Source organism: Aethalodelphis obliquidens, unplaced genomic scaffold, assembly GCF_003676395.1.
Source record: "Aethalodelphis obliquidens isolate GAN/ISIS:26980383/991018 unplaced genomic scaffold, ASM367639v1 scaffold18, whole genome shotgun sequence".
NCBI lineage: Eukaryota > Metazoa > Chordata > Mammalia > Artiodactyla > Delphinidae > Aethalodelphis > Aethalodelphis obliquidens.
In genome coordinates, this window is record NW_020837962.1 from 2,904,483 (window position 1) to 2,923,958 (window position 19,476).

Sequence of the window (19,476 nt, forward strand, 5' to 3'; positions counted from 1 at the left end):
AATGGGCACCAGGTACCTTTCTGGAGTAGTGGTTATACAGGTGTAGACATTTGTCCAAGCTCATCAAACTGTACAGATAATGTGTGTGCATTTTATTGTGTAAATTAGACCCCAATAAAGTAGATTTTTTAACATCTTTATTGGAGTATAACTGCTTTGCAATGTTGTTAAAGTTGATTTTTCAAATGTAAGGACTCAGTACCCAAAGAGAAGCAAACATATTCTGCAAAGAAAAATAATTTAGACTTTTCCATGGCCAACAGTATATGCATTCATGGGCTTCGCCAGCCTGGGGAGCTGGTGGAAGCCACAAGATAACCATAAATGTGTAAGAAAAAGGGGAGGTGGAAGGGAAGCTGGAATAAGAGAGAAAAGGCAAGGGAAGAAGGGACATATATCACTTGATGCCATTTCTTTGCAAGAGACTCCAATACTTGTGAAGCATGTTTGAAAAACACACAGGACATTGTGCTACATAATTTGTCACTTGGATTTCAGATTCTGTCTGAAGGTGGGCAAAATAATGACGTGTGTTCCCTACTGGCTTCGAGTGTAGAGAGCTTCCTGCCCCAAGGTCATTTCTTACCGATGCCTTTGCCAAGGGGCTGGCCCTGCCAGGGGCAGATGCAGAAAACATGCCTAGTCTTGATCTGACAGTGGCTCCGTGAACTGGCCCTGATGTGTGCACTGTTACTTGCAGGGCATCGAGCACCTCTCTGTGATCTGCAAAGACTGAAGTCCTGCATCTCAGTGATCCAAGGCAGTGCAGCCTAGTAGTCAAGGATCCGTGCTACAGCCTCAGACTGTCTGGGCCTGAAGTCCAACTCCTCCACTCACTAGGGGCTTGTGCATCCTCTTGGAAAGCAATCTGTGCCTCTGTGAAAGGCAGACTGTCATAAGGCGGACCTCCTTGTGGTGGGACATGAAATTAAATGAGAATTTACACACAAGCTTATGGCAAAATAGTAAAATGAAGTGTAAATAGTAATAGTAAAAGCAAGTGTTCTTCAATATCACCCAGGCCATGCATGCATCTAATGTTGTCTAATGTTGCAATGCATCTAATGTTGTCATACATGGATCGTCTCTCCTATTGTGAACCTGCCACTCCTTCTGCTAAAATTAAATGCAAGCCCAGAGAGGTTATAAGACTTGGCCAATGTCACACAGCTAAACAGTCATAGCAGAGCAAGGGCTAGACACAGAGTTCCAGACTACAACTTCACCCACTTCGGTAGATAAGGGTTAGAAAATTCCAGTAATAAGGATGATGATAAAGGGTAATAGTCACTGAGCAGTGACCATATGGCAGGCCCTGCTCTAAGAGCTTTCTAAGCCCAGTCTCAGTGAATCCTCACACAAGCCTATGCTACAGGGACCCTCATCATCCCATTTTGTAGGCAAGAACCTGAGAATCAGAGAAGTGACGTAAATTTCCCAGAGTCACACAGCTATTAAGTGGCTGAGCTGGGACTGAATCTGGAGCCATCTGACTTGAGCCCATTTCTGTTAAGATCAGCCTGATGACCTCTCTGGGGACTGCAGGTAACATAACTGAGTGAATGGGGCTGGGGGCGCGGGGGGGCGGTGGCTGGAGATTAAACCTAAGAGGGTCCTAGAGGGAACAGTTGCTGTTTGAATATGCAGGTCCAATATTACCAGACCTATCCATTTCTCAAGAGAAATCAGAAATCTGGATTTCTGTGTGAAATCTCTCAGTTTTTAAATGTTGGCAATTGGTTCTAAGTTGGTTTTAAAACACCATACTTAATAGAGACTAAAGAGATTTCACAGCCAAAGGCAGTGAGCTTTGACTGGATCCTGGTTTGAGAAACTCTAAAAGCTCTAAAAGACATTTCTGGTACATGACTGGGAAAACAGTAATACAGTTGGCTATTTGACGATGTTACGGAATTTTTGTTCTTTTCCTTGGGTGTGATACTGGAATTGTGTTATGTGGGAGAATGTCCTTGTTCTTAGGAGATCCACACTGAAGTATTCAAGGATGAAGCGTCATGTCTGCAACTTATTTTCAACTGCTTCAGCCAAAAAACAAAGGGAAAACAGAGAGGAAGGGAGGGAAGGAGAAAAGAAGGAAAAAAGGAAGGGAGGAAAGAAGGAAGAGAGATAGCAAACAGGACAAAATACTCATAATTGTTAAATCTAAATTGGTAGTTCTTAACTGGGAGTGATTTTGCCCCTGGATGACTTTTGGCAACACCTGAGGACGTTTTTAATTGTCCCGAATGAAGCGTGGGGTGGGTGCTACCTGCACCTAGTGGGTAGCGTCCAGGGCTGCTGCAATGCTCAGGACAGCGCCCATAGCAAAGAATTATCCAGCTCCGAATGTCAACAGTGTAAGGGGAAGAAACCCTGCTCTAGATGAAAGATATACTGGACTTCGTGTTTATTCTTCTTTCAAGTTTTTTGTATGTTTAAAATGTTTCACAATAACAAATTGAGGAAAACTTAAAAATAAGAATACCTAAATAGAAATACCTTGCAGACCAAACAAAACAGGTCTGCATGGTTTGGTACCCATAGCTGGCCACCATTTGCAGTCACTTCTTCCAATAAATTGTGCTTGAATGTGGCAGCTGTTACAGCTGCTGAATGAGCATCTGTACAGTTCTCCCAACATCACAAGCAAGGTCCATGCACGCTCCTGGAACTGCTGTCTTTCCGTTTTTTCAGTCCTAATCAGCCCAAAGGGAAGCGTGGGATGTGCCCAGGACTCTGAGCCTAGAAACTGACCTCCTCAAACACAAGCACACTGGTCATCAATACCAGTCAGGGTGTGACGTGGGAGCAGCACATGCTGTTAAGTCTTTGAGAAGATACTTTCGGATGAGGTAAGAACATCCCAGTGACCCTAGCAGCTGCAGACAAAGTAAATGAAGAGGCTGCAGCCAGCAGGTTAATTTCACCTAGAAGCCACCGTATAGTCTCTCTGATGCCGAGCTTGGTGTGCTGGCCCCACCCAAGCATCCCATGGCCCCGTGCAGGCAAAAGTGGATGAGGCCACTGCCATGGCTGGGACTTGAAATGATTAACTGCATCAGCAGAGCAGGATGCGTTTGGTGAGAACTTGGGGCGGCCCCCAGCACCACAGAAATACACATAAAGGCTACACACACGGGGAAAACCAGCAATAGAATGTAAATAAGAGTCACACTGGATGAATTCATCCATCCTCAATCCTGTAACATATTCCCGAATCAAGACCAGTGTTTCTCCAAGTGTGGACCACTTTACATGAGCCATTCAGGGAGGTGGTGAAATGCAGATTTCCGAGGCCCAGACGGATGGATTTAGTATCTCTCTGGATCGAACTCAAGACTGTGCATTTTAGGAAGCTCCCCAAATTCTGAAGCTCACTCAAACTGAAAACATCTGCCCCAGACACAGCTGAAACCAGGGGACTAGGGAGCGCACAACTTTCTGTGTGACCTTGAGCAAGCCACCAACCTCAGCTATGATTTGCTCCTATGTAAGTGGGAATTAAATTAGCACCTGTCTCATCGCTGTGCAAACTAAACGAGAAAATGTTTACACACACACACACACACACACACACACACACCCCCCTCTAGTATAGCGCCTGGCACCCAGAACTGTGCTCAGCAAATGTTACTTCCTTTTCCTGGACAGTGACTGGCTGAACACTGCAAAGCCTGGAGGGATACACAGAAGTAGGGATGCTCAGGCCTCACCCTAGAGGTTCTGATTTGAACCATCTAAGGTGGGGCTCCCAGCGAGAGGACTCTTTTAAAAGCACTCCAGGTGACCCTAAACATCAGCCGAGGTTGAAAACTGTACTTTAGGAGTTGCAAGTAAAAATCAACCATCCTTTCTCTTCAGCAGTACATACTTTCACTCCATGCTGGAATTCCCAAAATGTATGCAAGGAGAGCCCGTGTTGAGGCTCTGCTACCCCAGGGCTGGGTACGCCTAGATTTCACCTCCAAGCAGACCTCTTCCGATACCTGCAGAAGAATGTGGCTGCAGCCTGCTGGGCTGAAGTAAACAGAGCTGCAAGGGGGCAGGACCAGGAAGTTGAGTCCCTGCTGGCCTGAAGCTAGCATCATCTCCCACAGATGCCCAAAGGTTAGCTCCCCTCTCCACCTTCTCACCTCCCTCTTCATGCCTCTCCACCCCCATCCCAACCAAACAAGGAGGAGGGCTCCTGTAAGAGCTGGTTTGCAAGGCAAAGGCTCCAAGGAGATTTCAGCAGAGGAATTAAGCCGAAATCTGCAAGGCAGCCTACCTATATCCCTGGGTGAATCTCCCTACCAAGGCAACAGTCTCTGCCGCAGCCCTGCTTCCGTGTCTCACTCTCACCTTAATACAGACCCTTGGCGAGGACAGTGGGGGAAGTGAAACCACCCGGCCCATGCGGTTGGCGATCGGGCACCTTGGGGTTACGGGGAGGTGGGCGGGGCCTGCTCTTGACTCTTTTTAGTAGGTCAGGCTTTCTTGAATGCCCTGGGAGCTAGCTTACTTCTGTGCCTCCAGACCTCAACATCCATCCACACCTCCCTACTGACCGAAACCGAGAGGAACTTCCTCACCTCTTCCCCCAAATTCTTCCCATCTGGAAAAAAAAAAAATCGGATAATCTGAGTATAAGTAGAAAATAATTACTAGTGAGGTGGTGATGTTCCTTCGCCTATTTTTGGTGGGTCTCTTTGTTGAGATTTTTTAGGCGGGCACACTGGCACCCGGAGGTGCGGGGTGTGTGTGTGTTGGGTGGGGCATGGGGGGAACACATGGCGACTCTGTTGCCCATATTCGGAAAAAGAATAAACCTGGCGCCCCAGTCATCCAGCTGTTCGCAGGCCACCCGGCGCTCTTCAACCCCGCCCGCCCGGACCTCACACCAACCCCAGGCCTCACCCCGGCCGGGGGCTGCGTCCTCGCGTCTGCGTGTTCCGCCTCAAAGTTACTAGGTTGTGCGAATCGATTTAGATACTTTAAAAAACAAAAAAGCAAAAGGCAAATAGCTCCGTTAATCCCAAATGCCTTCTCCCATCTGCTGAGACCTGCTCGTGCTGGGACTTGCATAATGAACAAGGCAAAAGGGGAAGTTGACGAATCAGAGTATCTGGGGGGTGAAGGCGCGCGGGGAGAAGGCTCCGGCCTGGGCAAGGGGGGGCAGCGCGCAGCTGAGGTCGCTGCCCCAGGCAGGGAGAGGTGGCGAATGGAGAGGGGGACGAGGGGGTTAAGGGGAGGGGTGGCGAGGTCCCAGTTCCAGGGACCTGGCAGCTCGGAGAAAGCGAGGCGGCCGCTCCAAGCACAGCTTTTGTTCTCGCCCTCCCCGCACTCTCCACCTCCCTCGCCACATTTTCGCGAGTCGTACGAGTTGCAGGCGGCACACACTCCTTGCCTCCCTCCCTCCCTCCCGCACACACGCGCGCGCGCGAGCTCACACACGCCCCCCTTTCCTTTCGGGCTCGCTGGCCCCTGTTTACCTAGAGGCTAGTATCTGGAATCCGAAGGCTGGACCCCCTCCCCAAAGCCCAAGACTTCGGAGCCACGGGTTCCCAGGGACTGTGTGTCTCAAGCCCGCTGCAAGCCTCGGCGGGAGGGGGCGGCAAGAGGGCGGGGGAGGAGAAGACACCCCTAACCCCCACACACGCTCATGTCCGCACCTGTGCTGAGCGCAGCGTCCCCTCTCTGCGCTCTCAGCCCAAGTTGGCTGCCCGGGTGACATACCCCCGCGGAGAAGCGAGGGTCGGGGGGAGCGCCATTGCCTCCAGGAAGGTGGAGAGGAGAGAGTAGGGAAGCCCGGAGGAGCGGGGGGGGAAGGCAGCCCACCTGGACATGTGCTCCCTTTGGGGCCGGTGCGCTTTCTCCAGCCCCAGCTTGGTGAAGATGCCCACAAGCACCATGACGGCCACCACCCCGCAGATGATGTAAACGATCAGGTTGGTCTTGTCCTTGGTGGGGTCGTGCAGGGGGTCGTCCTTGCGCGCTGGGGGCTTGCCGGTGTTGAGCCAGAGTGGAGTGTCGTAGTTGGTGCAGGTGCTCTGGTTCAGTCGCCGCTTCTTAAACGTGCAGCAGAACCGGAAGCCACAAGTCCCGCAGCAGAAGATGAAGTCGCCCGAGCTGCAGTTGAACGGCGGGTCCCACTGGCCCATGACATCGAAGTAGCCCCGGCAGAAGTCCGGCGTGGGCGCCCGGGTCGGGGGTGCGTCCGAGACCCCCACGCCCTCACCGACCTCTCCGGAGGCGGCCCCCGAGCGGTTGCCCCCCGCCAGCACCACCACGCCGCCCAGCTGCGCCAGCTGCCCGTGCCCCGCTCGCTCCTGCGCCCGGCACACGCGGGCGCACAGCTCGGTGAGGAAGCAGCCGAGGAGCAGCCGGAGGACGCGGCGCATCGTGTTTCCCAGCCCGGGCTCGGCCGCTCGGCCGCCGCTAGAGCCGCTGCAGCCGCCTCTCGAGGCGCGGCCGAAGCTGCCGAGGCTGCTGCCGGGGGCTGCGAGCCGCCGCGGGCCGCACATGCAGGGAGCGGCGCGGGGCGCTCGGTGGTCGGCGGCCACTGCGCTCGGCTCAGCCCGCGTTCGCCTCCAGCGCGCAGCGCGCCGAGGGGCCGGTCGGGGAGGAGCGCGCCGGCCGGGCGGGGGGAGGAGGAGCGGGGGCAAGCGCGGGGTGCAGGTCCGGATGGCCACAGGGGGAGGCGGGGGCCGGAGAGCAAGGGCGAGTCCGTCTGTCCGTGCCTCCCCTCGGCCGGCGGCTCTGGACTCGCCGCCCCGCGCCCGCTCGCAGGATCCCTCTCACCTCTCCAGCTGGCCAAGTGCGCCGGAGAGAGCTAAGCAACACTTGTGGAATGAAGGGAGGGCAGGAGAGAAGGGGGAGGGGGAGGAGGGCGGGCAGAGGAGGCGCGGGGGGGGGGCGAGGGGGCGGGAGCGAGCTGGAGAGGGGCGGGGGCGCGGGAGAGGTGACTCGGGCTGGCAGGCGCCAATTGGGGGGCGTGCTGAGCCTGCCTGGCTGGCGGGCGGAGAGGAGCGAGCTCCGGCAGCCGCAGAGGCTGAAGCACAGCTCGGATTTCCCGGCAGGTGGAAACGGCTGCGGGACCTCCCGCGCCCTCTCTGGAGGGGAGCCGCGGCTCAGACCTGTTCCGGGCGCAGAGGCGGCTCCGCCCGGGGCTTTTTCCTGGGAGCGTGCGCAGCAGCTGCGGCTGGAGTCGGCCCACCAGGGAAGGGGTGACTCGAAAGGTTGAGGGACAGGCCAGGTAGCTTCCACTCCAAGACAGACTGGGGCGCAGTCTGATCAGGATCACCCCTCCCAGGTGGCGCGGGGCCGCCCTGCCCTTTCCCCGACTGTGCCCTCCAGCCAGAGGCGCCACCCTTTTGGCTCAACTCCCGGGGCCCAGGCGAGGACCAAGGTTGAGCTGGGAAGGCCGGTGGCAAGCGCCTGGGCCCGGGGTAAGCACCCCCGGGAGAGGGGCTCGGGATGAACTAAAGTCAAAGAAACGCAGGGGTAAGGTGAGGAAGCGGCCAAGGCCGAGGCAATGGCCTGTCCCAGAACGTCTTTCCTTGGGACTCTCCCAGGCCCCTAGACCTGCCACTCTGTCCCTCTTCGCCGTCGCCGCCTTCCCTGCGCTCCACAGGAGGGCACACCAAGGCGCCGCCTCTGAGCGCCCAGATCTGGTGCAGCGCAAGGCCTTGGCGCCCGGCCTCAGCTGCCCTCCGGTACCTGGAGCCCGCGCGCATCCGTCTCCCGGAGCCGGCTGGTCCCTGTCCCCACCGACCCTCCACCTCCCTTGATATCCTCACCGGGAGCTGCCGAGCCGGGCCTTGCCTCCTCGGCTTTCAGTCTCCCGTCGCCAGTCAGTGTTTCCAAACCTGCCCTCTCTCAAATCAGCCGATTCCAGCCATCCGTCGGCCCTCTCCCATTTCTCCCACTTCTTCCTCTCCTCGGCTTGAATTTGACTCCAGTAGCCCCTAAAACAGGATTTGTACCAAAGCTGCTACACCAAATTTAGATCCCCACACGCCCCTGCGTTTTGTTTTTTAATTGCATTAACTAAGTATACACTTAGCAGTAGGCTAGGCGATTTGCAGGGAAATGTTTCCACCACCCTTCTCTCCATTTGGCTGCAGTCAAAGGCTTCTCAGGGCATTTTCAAAGAACCAAGAGCTTTGGCCACATATAAAATGACATACGGTAGGGGTGGGGGTGTCCCCTTAATTGAAAAAGCATGGGGTTTTATTGGGACTCCCTTGCAGGTTTTCTCAGAATGAGACGCAGTTCAGCCAATTGCGCCTTCTCTTTGAAGAAACGGTCACCTACTGTCTCCCCCAAAGACTTGCAGAAATGACCCTATTCCAACAAAACACACCAGGGCAATACTGATAGAATGTATCCAGGGGTGTAGCAGCCCTGGAAGACTCACTGAATTATGGGCTGTATTATGTACTAAAGCCATCAGGACGAGGCACGAGATTGTGTAGTCTGAACTCATCGGATTCATCATAATGGGATCCCCAAAACAGGACAGTGTGGACTGTCTGTCCACCCACACACACCAGCACTGTGTAAGTCTCTACAAACACAGGCATTGGTGTGGGAGAGCTGACCACAGCTGACGTTTATTCAATGCTTGTAACATACCCACTAAGCTTGCTTGTTCTAAAATCACCTCCTCGAGGATGCTTAGAGCGGTGCCTAGCATCTAGCAGACAATCTGGGAATATTTGCTGAAACATTGAATGACTGACTTCATTTAACTCTACCCTTTAGGTAATCTTACCAAGCTCACACAACAGAGGGAGAGACTGAGGCCCAAAGCAATTAAACCAGGTGCCCAAGGAAGCACAGCAAGGAAGTGCTGCCGTTGGCATTTGACCCAAGAAATTTGACTCAGGAGCCTATGTTCTAACCACCGCAGGTAGCGCCTTCCTAAAATAGGCCTCCAGACTCTCCATCCACCTGACATTATGGGGTTTTTTTTTTCTGTCTTCCCACATTGAAATGTAAAGTCCACGGCAGAAAGGGCCTTGACTCTCACAGGGTCCCCCAGCATCTCGAACAATGTGGATACGGGAAACACTTGAAAAATATGTACAGGCTGTTTTAATGAACTAAGACCTTTTATGCAAGACCCTGTCTTAAACTGAGAGAGGAAAGGAACACCTAGGGCTGAGACAGATATGCAGAGGGGTTGGGATATTTCCACATACTAATTCAGAATTAGGAAGTTCTGCTCCAGCATGTTTACAACAGTCCAGGAAGCTGAGGCTCAAATAAGGGCTTTGTCCAAGGTCATATGGCCAGCAAAGGGGAAATGCACAGCTGGATGCAGAGTGCCGGGCTCCTAACCCCAGGTCTCCTGCCATCCTACCCCACTGCACCCCACGTGACTCTTCCCAGCAAGCATCACGGCTGAGAGCTGAGGGCAATGAACCACTGAGGGCTAGGTCACAGACACCTTCCCGCAAGAGTTGGGGGTTTGAAGGCCCTTCTAAATTTGATTTTTTTAAAAAAGAACAATCTTAGCGAAAAGAGACAAAATCTAGACAGAAAAGTCCATTTCAGAATCTGCCTCCAATCTCTGTAAAATATTGCCTGTCACCAGGACATTTGAGTCTGGTCCTCAGAGGAGACCAGCTCTGGCGGCTGCTCCCGGCTTTAATTAACAGAGACTGCCCCCTGTTTGTCACAGGGAGAGTGCAGGGATCTTGCTTTGGAAAGAAGCGGACCTAATCCACTCTGCGTGGCTTATTTACCACATTCCATACCTGAAGCCCCGTGAGCTTTGCCCAAACCAAATTCCCTTCCTGCTCCCGCCGGCCGTGGCTGTCACTGCCCCCTGGAACACTGCCCGAGCCTATTTCCCAAGAATTTGAAAAATATTTAGAAGAGAGAGGAATCATCTTGGTTCCTTTTACTCCTCAAAGGAAAAAAGTTGATTTCCTCTGGGTATGTCAAGTCAGTAAATAGATTCATTACTTCCTACTAGACGTGTGATTATTGGGAACATGCCCCCATTTGGAACATGTGATTGAGAATATATTTCTTTCAGGGCTTTGGAGGCTGGGGGGTGGGGGGGCATTTGAAACACCTGGCAAGTTAATGGAAGATGAAAAATCATTAGTAAATGCCACCCCCTACCACTACCCAAATGAATTCGTGCACACGTGTTGAAATTAAAATGTAGCTCTTAATGAAAGTGCTTTCTATGAAAGACATGATAACATTATTATTTACAACACAGGGGCTTTTAATATCTAAAGAAGAATCTCATTGGCTCTAGCCTTAATTATGTCAGACTGCAGTGCATGTAACAGCGAGAATGCAATTGTACTCCCCAACAATTAGGGGAGACAGCAATGCAAGGAAGGATGTTCGCTTACCAGGACTTGCAATCAATGTCCAGAAGCAGCTCAACAAATTAGATTATTTGCAGCTGTGGCCCTCACTCCAAGGAGCTGTTTGTTAATTGTCCCATCAGGTGGTCCTTAGGGCTTCAAAGCAGTTTCTAAGCAACTGTTAGCCTTGAGAAAAAATAAAAGAGTTGAAAGAAGCTTTAGTTTATAACCTCAGGGAGCTTCCCCGGTGAAATTTGAAACTGGCCCATCTCAGGAGAGAGGGAAAAAAGAAGCAGTCACTCCAGATTGGCAGAATTAATAAACAAGGGAACTTATAGTAGAGTTTGTCTTGGGCGGCTGCAAGAGGAGTAGATCTCTGCACCCATCTGCCAGAATCTTAACAGTTTATTTAGGCTTTTGCCTCCTTGGAACAGCTTCTAGTGAGGGAACAGTGGGTGGAATGTACATTTCAAGGACAGAGGAGGGAGAGAGGAGCCTCAGATTGCCCAGGTCCAGCTCTCTGGTTAATAGGTGGTCACGTTGACTTTCCCCAACAGAAGCCAAAATGTAGCTAGTACCTTGCCAGCTTCAAGCAACACACTGATTTGATGTATTTTAGTCTCTTGTTCTGAAAAGATAAGAGAAGCCTTATAAAAGAAGTGAAGTGGGTCTGCAGTAAGGTTCTCTAAGACTAGAGGTGGTGTGTGAGATGATTTTTGGTGGTACCCCAACAAAGATTTTTTAAACAGTTTTGTATTTGTTGAGGAAAAAAATGCACAACCTAAAAGCTGAGAATTATGTTTTATTTGGTTGGACAATCTGAGGACTTCAAGCCAGGGAGACAGGACTCTCAAACCGCTCTGAGGGACTGCTCCAAAGAGGTAAGGGAGGAGCCATAATATACAGGAGTTTTTGCAACAAAGACCAGGCAGTCGGAACATCAAAAGATTACTGTTAATTGGGGACTTCCCTGGTGGCACAGTGGTTAAGAATCCACCTGTCAATGCAGGGGACACAGGTTCGAGCCCTGGTCCGGGAAGATCCCACATGCCACAGAGCAATTAAGCCCATGCACCACAACTACTGAGCCTGCGCTCTAGAGCCCGTGTACCACAACTACTGAAGCCCACGTGCCTAGAGCCCGTGCTCATCAGTGAGAAGCCCCCGTACCGCAACGAGGAGTAGCCCCCGCTCACCACAACTAGAAAAAGCCCGCATGCAGCAATGAAAACCCAACGCAGCCAAAATTAATTAAAAACAAATTACTGTTAATTAAAGAAAACCAGATATCTCAAGTTAATGAATTTAGCGCTTTTCTATGTCTGGGAAGATGGAAGAGTCTGGGCTCACTGAAATCATTCTTTTGATACGCTCCTCAGCTACCTGGGGCCGGAATCCTGCTTTTCTCCACTCTGAATCCTCTCAGGGTGCACCGTTTGAGTTGACTGCAATGGCTAAGGGCTTGGCAGTGGGCACCCCATTTTACTCCATCCTGAGTTCCTTCAGGGTTGGTTGTCCAGGAAGTCTGTAGTGGCGTGACGGCTGCAACGTCCTTTGTTTACTGACATGGCAGGCAACATTTTTTCACTGACATATTTATTTCAATGTGTATCAGAAAAAAATGACCTATCAAACACATGGCTTAAATGTTTAAGGTATAGTTAATTCTTTCAAGTACAACAATTTAAAGTCAATTTTTTTAAAATAATAAATATAGTATTTATTAATGAAGTGAAATACGAATAAAGAATATAAAGTGGCTGGTACTGAAAACCAAGGTTTAGGAAGCTTCGGCTTTAGCAACAGGACGGGGTTTCTCAACTTCAGCACTGCTGATACTTTGGAGCGGTTAATTAATTCTCCATTGGGGGGCTGTCCTGTGCACTGTAGGATGTTTAGCAGCATCCCTGGACTCTACCCACTGGATGCCAGCAGCACCTCCTAGTTTTGGCAACGAAAAACTGTTGACAAAACATCCCCAGGGGACAAAACTGATCAAGAACCACTGAGTCTTGCCTATGTTTAAATCCCGGCTCTTTCTCAAATGAGATTATGACCTCGAATAAGTCACTTAAGCTCTCTAAGCCTCAGTTTCCTCATCTATAAGATGGGGATAAGAATGGTGCCTCTCCCCAGGCATATTACATACATTCCATACCTTGTGTGGAGAGATCAGCGCAGTGAAAGTAACCTTACGTTGACCTTAAAAATAAAGCAGCCAGTTATTTTACCAGCAAAATGCGTTAATTTGGGAATATCAGAATTGCAATTTGATACAAGCGAAAGCTCTACGCAAGTCCAGCAAACAAAGGAGAGGAGTGTTATTTTATAGCGAAAAGGAGGAAGTTAGGATTCGGTGCTTGGAACAAAGGTCCCCTCGAAGGATCGCGAGATTCAGGGTGGTGATGGCTTCCCATTGGCTGAGTTTGGACAGTTCCCATTGGCTGGGCTTGTTGCTGGGGTTGGGGGAAGAAATCTTCCTTCCTCCTGCTGGGGTAGGAAAGAAGTGACATCTTCAGGCTGGGAATGCAAGGTATGTTTCTTTCTGTTGGGGTCTGTAACTGAATGGAGTGGTAGTGCCTGAGAGTTCCCCCTTCTGGCCTCCAGACTCCATTTTATTTGTTTTTGTTTTTGTTTTGCGGTACGCGGGCCTCTCACTGCTGTGGCCTCTCCTGTTGCGGAGCACAGGCTCCGGACGCGCAGGCTCAGCGGCCATGGCTCACGGGCCCAGCCGCTCCGAGGCATGTGGGATCCTCCCAGACCGGGGCACGAACCCGTGTCCTCTGCATCGGCAGGCAGACTCTCAACCACTGCGCCACCAGGGAAGCCCCAGACTCCATTTTAAATGAGGTTTCCATTATTCAGTTTCACACTTAGCAGTGAAACACTCACTACAGTAAACCTGAAGAGTCTACAATGTGTCAGGCACTGCACTGGACACTGAGGAGACAGATGACTGGGACAAGATCTTGCTTTCCAGGATCACAATATCTCCAGGTTGAGATAGAATATAGAGGCAGGGCAGAATTTTCCTGGGCGTGCAATCTGTGCAGCCTTACAGAGACCCATGCTCCGGAAGGCTCCATGCTTGACTTAATGCTCTACAGTTGTCTTCTTGAAATTCCAAATGATTTTTGAACACGTGGTCCCACCAATTATGTAACCGGTCCTGTGTATAGGTAATGCAACTCCAGCAGAAACAGAGGTCAAGCTTATGGAAGCTTAGAGGAGGATGTTTAGCTCCACCAACCCAGGAAAGGAGGACTTCCCAGAGGTGGTGACATTTGAGTTAACATTAAGTTAACTTAAGTTAAATGTGTGTAAGCATTCTCAGAAACATAGCAGGCAGAATTTTGGTAGACCCTCTTTAAAAGTAGTTCTCAAAAGCTAGTCCACAGAACAATACCAACGTGTGTCGAGGTTTTCACTAAGCCATAGAAAATTGAGAAAAAGTAAGGCTGATGAAATGTGTTCAAAAACACCTCTTTTAATTGTTATATATTCTGTTTGTATTAAAATTTTCTTTCTAAGGTAATGTTGGAGTTACTCCATGTTAGTTTCATATTTATATAGTGTGTGTGTGTGTGTGTGTGTGTGATTTTTAAAATATTTCTTACCAGAGAAGAATTGGAAACCTATCCTTCCCAATTTTGGTCATTTTACTATAGATGAAATCCCAGAGGCTGGGACAACTAATTTAAAAACATCACAGTAGCTTCTGTTTACAAGTAAAGTGGTAGGTTGAAGCAATGATCTGAATAATTTAAGTCCATCCAACTATACTTGTGAAATCAAAATAGGTTTTGGGGTCATGAATTTTCCAGCTAGCTACATGGGTTAAAACAACTAACTTTAACCCTAGGAATCAACTGAGACTAGATGAAAAACCCACAGCTGTTTACTCCCCAGACCCTGTCTCTCTGCTCAAATACCTATAAATACAGATTGTATTAGTTAGTTTTTAACATGTAACAAATCATCCGAAAACTTAGTGGCTTAAAACAACTGCTATTTATTTAACTAATAGTTCTGTGAATCGGAAACTTTTAAATTGGCTTCAACTCAATGGTTCTTCTGGTCTTGGCTGGACTCACTAATGGATTTGCTATTAGCTGCCAGGTCCTCAGGGTGCTGGTTGGTCTGGGACAGCCTTCAGCTGGGAAAGTTCCTCTCCATCCCATGAGGTTTCTCATATGCCATCAGGCTAGCCCAGGATATTTCACACGGTACCTGGGCAGGTTTCCTTTTGAGAGAAGGCATGAAAGCCCTACTGAGACCCGGGTCAGAACAATCACACCATCACTTCTGCCACATTCTGTTGGCTCAAAGCAAACCATAAAACCAATCCCTAGGGCTTCCCTGGTGGCGCAGTGGTTGAGAGTTCGCCTGCTGATGCAGGGGACGTGGGTTCGTGCCCCAGTCCGGGAAGATCCCACATGCCGTGGAGTGGCTAGGCCGGTGAGCCATGGCTGCTGAGCCTGTGCGTCCGGAGCCTGTGCTCCGCCACGGGAGAGACCGCAACAGTGAGAGGCCTGTGTACCGCAAAAAAAAAAAAAAAAAGTCCCTATTCAAGGTGTAGAGAAATAGACTTCTTCTCTTGATGGGAAAAGCTGCAAAAAGTCACATTGAAAAGGGGCCTGCATACAAGGATGTGTGAATGATGGCAGCTATTTTTATATCAACTGTCTCAGTCTGTTTGGGCTGCTATAACAAAATACCTTAGACTAGATGGTTTCTAGACTACAGAAAGTTATTTCTCACAGTCTGGAGGCTGGGGACTCTAAGATCAAGGCAGGAGCATGGTCACATTCCGGTGAGAGCCCTCTTCCCGGTTCATAGCCAGCACCTTCTCATCGTACTCTCACATGGTGGAAGAGGTGGGGGGATCTCATTTGTACGAACAACAATCCCATTATGAGGGCTTCATGCTCGTGACCTAAGCACCTCCCACAGGCCCCACTTTCTAATACATCACATTGGGTAGCTGGATCTCAGCATATGAATGTGTTAGGGACACAAACGTTCAGACCACAGCATCAACCTACCACATATATCAAATCCCATTACTACTAACCACAGTAGACTTAAAAATCTCCATATCCCCGAGATTGCCCAGCCAACAATATTCAAGGAGAAACTTACATACATGAATTGTGCTGTAACCAAATAAGCAACAGTCACATAGAGCTGTGTTTTCACCTACATGTTCCCTTGGACATTTGAAAGTTCAGTGCATCAATGCCCAGCCATGTGTCCAAACCAGTAAACTGGAAGGTCTTTGATACCAACTTTTATTTCAACTTCCATGTCCTATTAATCACCAAGTTCTGTCAATTCTCCCTCCTAAATAAATATCAGATCCTTCCTCTCCTTTCATCCCCATTGTCACGGCTTCAGTTCAGCCCTCATCACTTCTCACAGTGACAATTACACTTGCCCCTAGTTTCACCTAACCCCCTATGTCCTCGTCCTGAATCCAACTGCCTTTCATTCACTTAACAACCCTTTATTGAATGATCACTTTGTGCCAAGCACTGTGCTAGGAACAGGCGGGTACAAGAAGAAATAAGAGAGACCCTATAGTTTGGTAAACAAAAGAAGCAAGAAAACAAATTTATTAGTCAGATTAGGTCATCTGCTATAACACACAAACCCAAGATTTCAGGGGCTTAACATAGTAAATGACGACTTAGGAATCCAAGTCCCTCCCGTGATGTAGCACCACCATTCTGAAATCATTTACTTTTAGCCATGTGGATACCATGTGGAGCCATGTGTGTGGATGAAAGAGCAGAAAGATTGAGTGAGGCAATTTATGGCCATGCCTGAATGGGGCATACATCATTCCCACCATATCTCATTAGCTGAACTTGATCACATGGTCCCAACTTAAGCACAAAGGAAGCTGGGAAATGTAGTCTTCCTGTGCGCTCAGAGAAAGAAAGAGAATTGCTAAGTATATAACCAGTCCTTGCCTCAACAGATCATTGTAATACGTGTAATAGATGTTATGTGGTTGGAAAAGTATAGCATCCCGTGGGAGCCAGGGGAGGGTTTAATACATTTAATATATCCTGGGGTTCAAGAAGGTATGGTGGTAGACTGAATAGTGGCCCCCAAAGGTATCCAAGTCCTAATCCCTGGAAGCTGAAACCCAGTACTTAGCAAAAGGGACTTTGTAGATGTGATTAAGTTAAGGATCTTGAGATGGAGAAATTACCCTGGATTATCCAAGTGGGCCCTAAATGTAATCACCAGTGTTCTTATAAAAGGGAGACAGAGGAAGATTTGACTACAGAAGAGGAAAAGGAAATGTGATGACTGATACAGAGATTGGGGTGATGCTCTTTGAAGATGAAGAAGGGTCCACAAGCCCGGGAAGCTGAGAAAGGACACTTGAAGCTGAAAAGGCAGGGGATAGATTCTCCCCTGGAGCCTCCAGAACAAATCAGTCCGGCTGAAACCTTTATTCTAGCTCATTCAGACTCAGTTTGGACTTCTGGCCTTCAGAAAAGTAAGAGAATACATTTTTCCTGTTTTAAAACATTAAATTTGTGGTAATTTGCTACAACAGTAAGAGGAAACTAATACAGGCAGTCATGCCAACACTGAGTTCCAGATAGGTATCACTCATTAATGAGTTAGGCAAAAGGACAGGAAGGCAGGGAGGGGGTGGAGGTTAAGGCCGAGAGGTAGCCAAGGTCCAGATCTAATAGGATTTGGTAAGAGGGTTGAATTTTAAGGGCACTGGGGTGGCCTAGAAGCAGGTGTGACCTGACAAGATTTACATTTTTGAAGGATGACTCTGCCTCCTCCTTGGAGCACAGACCAGGGGAATCAATGCTGGAGATGGAAATCAGTCATTTGCTTTATTCCAGAAGAAAAGTAGAAAGGCAGTAATCCAGGGTCATGGCAGAGGACTAACTGAATATGTAGGTGGACTCAGTAGGAGTTTGTGATGGACTTCCTGGGCTCCAACTGTTGACCAAGGGCAAAAGGGACATCTCCTCCATCAGTATCAGTTGTACCAACTCTGATGACCAATATTATCTTCAGAGGCCCTAACCAGCTTAGCCACCTATTCAGGACACAGATGAAACAGGGAGGACTGAAGGAACAGGGAAAGTGCCTAGGAAACCCAGGTACTAACCCTTGGATGTCCTCCCCCAAATCCTGTTGCTTACCAGGTCCACCATGCCCTTTGTAATTTGAGTAAAATAGTTCAAATACCATCTCCATACAACGGGAAATCCAGCATTAATCCCCACCTCCACCCCGCCCCATGATAAACAGGGATTGATATTTCTCCTAATCTCTTCTGACTCTGATTTCCTGCTTCTGCTTGTACAGTTTTGCCTTACTGATCCCCAGGATGTTAAATATATATATTTACACACACACACACACACACACACACACACACACACACACACTTACTTTTCAAGATATAGTAAAAAAAAAAAAAACCAAGGCAAAAATAAAAGCATACTTACTGTTAGAATATATGGACCATTTCTGGAAAGATATACTAGACACAGTGGTGGCCTCTAGGGATAGGAACTGGAAGGGAGGAACAATTATTATACTTTCCTCCTTATACTTTTGTGTACTGTGTTTTAAACCATCTGTATGCTTTACCTATTCAAGAAAAGTAATCAAAGTGTGTTAAAAGGAAAGAAAGAGGAGGAATGGATGAGGAGAGATGAAAAGAAAAGAAAGAGCATCGGGCTTCCCTGGTGGCGCAGTGGTTGAGAGTCCGCCTGCCGATGCAGGGGACACAGGTTCGTGCCCCGGTCTGGGAAGATCCCGCATGCCGCGGAGCGGCTGCGCCCATGAGCCATGGCCGCTGAGCCTGTGTGTCCGGAGCCTGTGCTCCGCAACAATAGAGGCCACAACAGTGAGAGGCCCACGTACCGCAAAAAAAAAAAAAAAGCATCAAACATCTCAACAGTAGCAACCACCTGAGTTCCGTTCCTAATGCCTCTCTGACCACAGATCCCTGACCTTGACCAAATCATTTCCCTTCTTTGGGCCTCGGTTTTTTCCTCTGGAAAATAGGTCAGCAGAATTTGATGCTCTCCAAGGTCCCAACTCCAAAAATTCACCAGCAGAGCTAATTGCTCTGGCAGAACTTTCAAATTAAAGCAGTAATTGTGCTGGCTTCCCACAGCCACCTATGATGGAACCATCATAATATGAAATGACCTTTTCTTTATTAGAGTCATCTTTGGAATCTGGAGCCTTAAAAGGTAGAAAATAAATCATAAATAATATATTTGCAAATCCTGTAGAATAAGGATGATTTTTTTTTTTTTTACAAGAGGCACCTTTGAGTGCCTGACCAGCCCTTGACCCTCTTCAGAGAAGTCTCTGCTTTCCTGCCCTCTGTAACCTGGTCAGAGATGGCCCCAGATGCCCGACCCAGAAGGATCCAGTCAGTTATAACACTGCCCAAAGCCAATTAGATTCCCCCTCAAGAACTTGAACTAAGAAACATAGATTGGGGGAGGATGCAGGTGAAGAGGCCCATTACGTGAATGCTTAGCAACCAGATTGAAAGTAGCATGAGGGCAGAGATCGTGACAGTCTCATTCACTGCTACAGGCCTGGGGTCTGCCACCATTCTGGCATACAGTAGGTGCTCAGTAAATATTAGTCGAAAGAAAAAAATAATCATTAGCCAAAAGGTCCATAAATTCTTATTGCTCCAGATCGCTGGTACCACCCTAGCTCGTTTCCTTTTGAGAACTAGATTTCCAGCTTTTCTTGGAATTTTATGGGATTTTTATCTTTCTTTAAAAACCCACTTACCCCTAAGCTAATCTAAACAGATTTTGGTTTCTTTCACCCAGAAAAACCCTAAGGCAAGTATTTTTTTCCCCAGTTATATGAATCAGTTTTTTTTTCCTGAGATAACTTTTTAAAATTAAATGTTACCAAAATTCATAGTAGGACTTCCCTGGTAGCGCAGTGGTTAAGAATCCACCTGCCAATGCAGGGGACATGGGTTTGAGCCCTGGATGGGGAAGATTCCACATGCCATGCAGCAACTAAGCCCGTGAGCCACAAGTACTGAGCCCGCGCTCTAGAGCCCACAGGCCACACTACTGAGCCTGCGTGCCACAACTACTGAAGCTCGCACGCCTAGAACCCATGCTCTGCA

General features: G+C 49.0%; 1 protein-coding gene across 2 annotated transcripts in view; it reads right to left on the bottom strand.

Moving 5' to 3' along the window:
• Nucleotides 1-6,556, bottom strand: part of SHISA9 (shisa family member 9) — a 296,188-nt gene extending 289,632 nt beyond the window's left edge. For both annotated transcript variants that reach the window (XM_027117353.1, XM_027117351.1), the window contains exon 1: nt 5,818-6,556. In XM_027117353.1, coding sequence (XP_026973154.1) covers nt 5,818-6,503 — 686 coding nt within the window. In that variant the 5' untranslated portion in view covers nt 6,504-6,556. The remainder of the gene's footprint in view (nt 1-5,817) is intronic.
• Nucleotides 6,557-19,476: the final 12,920 nt, after the last annotated feature.